General features: G+C 42.9%; 1 protein-coding gene across 1 annotated transcript in view; it reads right to left on the reverse strand.

Moving 5' to 3' along the window:
- Nucleotides 1–3,095, reverse strand: part of OPTN (optineurin) — a 22,027-nt gene extending 18,932 nt beyond the window's left edge. The window contains exons 1-3 of the mRNA XM_018553715.1: nt 2,953–3,095; nt 669–847; nt 265–411 (exon numbers count right to left, since the gene is read on the reverse strand). Coding sequence (XP_018409217.1) covers nt 265–411; nt 669–847; nt 2,953–3,091 — 465 coding nt within the window. The 5' untranslated portion in view covers nt 3,092–3,095. The remainder of the gene's footprint in view (nt 1–264; nt 412–668; nt 848–2,952) is intronic.
- Between the last annotated feature and the right edge of the window lie 2,010 nt (nt 3,096–5,105).

Here is a 5,105-nt window from a genome sequence, read left to right on the forward strand (position 1 = left end):
CCACCCAGCCTACATGAATTGCGGTGTCCTTCTCCCTGAAGCGTCCTGTGCATTTAGGAATTCAGCTGCATTATCCATTTACAGATCTATTCACAGGGATCTGTAAATGGAAGACTGCAAGTCCCAGATGCGTGAGGGCCCGTTCATGCATCTGGAGGGAACAGGCCCTGAAATCAAGATCACTGGATGTGTTATTATAGAGAAGGAATAAGTTCCTTACTTTCAAATGAAACCCCTTTTAAAATTAAAAAAAAATCAACTTACTGCAAACCTGATCTCAACAAATGAGTCTTCGGAGCCATAGCTGCTTAGTTTCACTTGTAGCTCAGAAATGATTCCAACCAGATCAGCCTTCTCTGTCTGAAGACGTACAATCTGTGCCTTCTGATGTTTCAGGCTCTCCTCTTCACTCTAAGGGGCAGAATATATTGATGACTAAAAGACACTAACGTGGGTATGTGCAGACATTAAATGTCTTAAAGATGGTTCAGATAAAATTAGAATAGCTGGTTTAAAGATTCTGCATTCTGAGAATATACATCATGGAGAAGATTCAACATAGATTGTTTTGGAATGAATGGCATTGAAGGCGTTTAGGTACATCTTAGTGTTGGGCTCAGGAGCCCACTGACAGTTTTAATATCAATACCAATGCCAATGACAGGTACCTGTGTGTGCAGATGTTTCTCCTTTAAATGCTGAATTTCTTTCTTCAGCAATTCATTCTCCTTACTCAGTTCAAGTGCACGCTGTCTAAATTCTGGAAGCTCACCCCGTCCTTGTTCCCCTCTTTTTAAAAGCTCTTCAAGGCGCTCCTTCATTTCCTGACTTTTCTGCTTCATGGCTTCTACACAGAAGATACACATTTATTCATTTCTGTCATCTTGCAATAGACAGCAGGAACTCACAGTGGGGGGAATTTTATCAAAACTGGAGCAGACAAAAGCTGGAGCAACTGTGCATGGCAACCAATCAGCTTCTCTCTTCAGTTTGTTCAGTTAAGATTTGAAAATTAAAGAGAGAAGCTGAAAGGGGCGGCCCCTTCTACGGAACACAGAAGCGATCTGGCGACATGTAAGTCGCCAGAATCGCTTCTGTTGTAAAGCAGACAGTCGGCTTTACAAGTTTAAACAGAGTCCAGGCGGCAATAGCCACCGGGAGTCTGTTTAAACAGCCCCGATGCTGGCGACGTACACTGTAATTCGTCAGTCACGAAGGGGTTAAAGTGACACTAAACTTTAGGAGTAAAACCTTAAGGGCCGGTGCACACCTAGGCGACACCTCACAGCCCGGTCAGGAGTCGCCAAAGTGTGAACCGATCACGCTGTGGGTGCCATTATTTTCTAATGGCACCCCAGTTGCGCCAGGCGGATTGCGCTGTTTCCCGCGGCTAAAACATGTACCTTTTTCTGCGATTGTCGCGCGGATGTCACCCCATTAAAATCAATGAGGCCGCGCGGCAATCGCTGCCTGCATTGTACAGGACCACGCAATCCTGAAATCGCGAGGTCTGCCTCGGGCCTAAAAATGCATTCAAGTACCTCAACTATTAACAAAAATGTATCTTATGTGTGTGTCACTCAGCTGTAGATCCTCAAATCATCTCTGAATTGGTACCGACACTGTCCTTCCTTCTGGAGGGTGGCTACATTTGAATCTTGGTTCGGTTTTCATTGCTGTCTTTTACCCATTGGGGGAGAACTTCCCTCCCGTCCTGTCTCCGTGATGGTGGTCACCAGGACAAGAAGTAAGCTGGTCTCTCCCCAGAGGAGATCCAGGCAGCAATAAACACCTAATATGGGTTCAAATCCTTTCCCGAAAACTTAAAAACGGTTCCTTGTTATCAATAGCTGGACCAAAACAAGAGAAACCTTTTGTCTGGAGGTACTCTTAAATGGATGAAGTTGAAGTTTTAAAAAAAAACAAACCAGTAACCTTTTGGCTTCTTCTAAATAAAGGTGCAGTTATTGACTTTGAAATATAGATAACCAGAATGAGATAAATGAGAGCACATAAAAAAAAAAAAAAAAAAATCGGAAATTCTTAAAGTTATATTACACTAGCTTCAGAATATGCTAGGCACTTTGGGGTGTATTAATACACCCTGCAAAATGACAGGTACATTCTTTAAATGCAAATGCAGGCAAGCCAAATGTTATTAGCAATTTTTCTTCCCAGGTTGAATGTAATACAAGGTAAACACCACACTATGGCCCCATAGATGGAACTGAGGAGCATAGGAAATAAATACTTATTTTCTATGCTCCATCTAGTGCAGTATTTATTTAATATTACATTGACAGGAAAGAAAATATACTAACATTAATTTTGCCTCCATCTGCATAGAACAAATGTACATGCAATTTTGCAGGGCGAACGGCTCTGCAAATGGTTTATAAATACACCCCTTTGATTCAATGAAGCATAAAAATGTGTAATTCTTAAGGTGCCCATACACTGCATGATTATCGTACGATAATCGTATGCGATCGGTTTTTCGTACGATAATCGAGCAGTGTGAACGGAGACGTGCGACCGTTTCTACTGTACGGTCGCACGTCTTCTGTCGAACCAGCATGTTCGAAAACCAGCCGGGAATCGTACGATTCTCGGCTGGTTAGAACGGTGCTCGGAAGACAAATGCCGAACGGGCCGGTGTGCGCACGCGCACACTGCCCGTTCAGCATTGCGGTCATCGGAAGCCCGCCCCTCAGGGGGGCGGGCTTGCGATGATCGAGAGTGCGATCTGCCTGTCCAAGATAGGCAGATCGTACGTTTTTTTAATCCCTGTACAACCATCGCAAGACTAAAGTCTTGCGATGGTTGTAGAGTGTATGGCCACCTTTACTTTCATCAACCTTTACATGCATCCCCAGAGGTAAAAGGGTTAGTATGATACTAGTAGAATAGATATCAGTGAGTCAGACAGAAGGAGTACAAATAACTCGTTACCTTTGAGCTTGTTGTTTTCTCCAAGTAATTGCCTAATCTGTTCCAGCATCTCTGTCTCATTTCTATTATATAACAGATTATATTGAGAGACATCTAGGTGCCCGTTCACCAATTCGCACCCTTGAGCCTGGGTGGCCATTTCTGCAGTGACAGAAAAAAAATTGACAATTTAAACGTTTTTTTTTCTACGCAGGCACAATCGCCATTTTAACTGAAATCTCACACACACACACACACACACACACACACACAACAAGGTAATGCTATTTCAACATTCTGGCACAGTCTTTAAAACTGATTGATTATATATAGTGTAATATTCAGAACGGATATGACCGGTAGCCAGCCGTATCAGAAAATAAACTTTTATTCTTTTCCACAGTCAAAGTAAATGGCTTATATTCAGCAAATACAAGATTCAGCTCAGCGCCTGTATACCAAGTCCCACCTCAGGGTTAGAGTCCCAGCCTGCTCACAGAGGGTTCCAGTATGGACGTGGTACCCCAGCAGTGTCTCGGCAGACTGTATCCACAGCTTAACACACATAGCCATGTGTCCTGTTCCAATCACTCCTCACAGACAGACTGACTGGCTTCCTTTTTAAACACACCCTCTGGCTGGTGGTTTAACCCTTTCATTACCAGAACTGGCTGTAGTCAGGGAAGGAGGCTCTGAATACAAGGTGACCTTAACAGGACCACCACCTAAACAAGGGAGGGATATACCGTCCATCCATGTGGCGTCATGTACAATAGGCATGAAATGTACATTATCTCCAGTGCTATTTAAATACACAAAGACATGCATTGTAAGCCCTCACGGACAGGGCCCTCCTTACCATCTTGTCTTGAATTTTAATGTAATTTCTTCCTTATATTGTAAAGCGCTGCGCAAACTGTTGGGTCTATAGAAATCCTCTATAATAATAATAATAGTATCTAACAATATCACTGCTGATTATACAGTGCCTATATTATTATACAGGATTTATATAGCGCCAGCAGTTTGTGCAGCGCTTTACAATATAAGGAAGACATTACAATCACAATACAAATCAAGACAAGATGGGAAGGAGGAGGGCCCTGCCCCTGGGGGCTTACAATCTATAGAAAATCATATCTGGTTAATTTCTCCATAATATTCAATATCCAAAGAAAAAGTTACATGTATGGAAAAGGAATCACCACCAGGAAAGGAGGCAGTTCATGCAAGAAATGTGACCAATGAGAGAAGAGCTTCATATGTCAGCTGCCAGACCCACATACGGTAGGTGATGGCTGCCATCTCTAACCACTAGCTATAGGGCCCGCTCACACCGATGCAATGCATTTTTTGCATGGTACCGTGTGATTAACACACGCTATTGCGCAGTGTACCTATCGTGCGTTATAGTGCGGCAGAAACAAGAAAAAAGTAGTGTATGCATAACTTTTTTTCACCGCAACACATGGTATTTCATTACCGCGCGTTGTTACGTAGTAGAGCGCATTGCGGCCAAGAGGTGTGTTGGGATGCCATTCAAACTAATGGCAACACAACGTGCCTACCGCACTATAAGTGCCTTGTGCAAAGGTGTGAGTTAACTGCACGGTACAGTGTTAAAACCGTTCCGCAACGGTGTGAATGGGCCCTTAGACAACAGACCTAAGCCAGGAAACCATAACATTCATAATTGAGCGTGACCGGTTTCAGGTGATTTCGAAACTAATTAGATTCTTAACACTGAACGTTGGCGTGCTTTGAGAAGCACAACAAAACGTTTGGGTGTGAATGAGGCCTTTGCACTTTTGGATACAAGTGTGCATTTCTTCTTCATCTTGTCTTGATTTTTGTATTGTGATTGTAATGTCTTCCTTATATTGTAAAGCGCTGCACAAACTGCTGGTGCTATATAAATCCTGTATAATAATAATAATGTGACCTGCAGAGCATGTCTAGTCACTGGGGAACAGCAGTTCACCTTGCTTATAACCATGCCCAAAATAATACAGAAAACAAGACTGACAAGTGTATGGGCTAACAAATGTGACGTGTACATCGAACACAAATGTGTCCGTATCTGCAGGAATCTACACAAAACGAGAAACATTCATTTGTGTGTGTGGCCTTGGACATGATGTCACTGCTGAAACATCTCACTGGTAAACATGGGA

The sequence above is a fragment of the Nanorana parkeri genome, unplaced genomic scaffold (genome assembly GCF_000935625.1).
Source record: "Nanorana parkeri isolate BGI_ZX_2015 unplaced genomic scaffold, ASM93562v1 scaffold128, whole genome shotgun sequence".
In the NCBI taxonomy this organism is placed as follows: Eukaryota; Metazoa; Chordata; class Amphibia; order Anura; family Dicroglossidae; genus Nanorana; species Nanorana parkeri.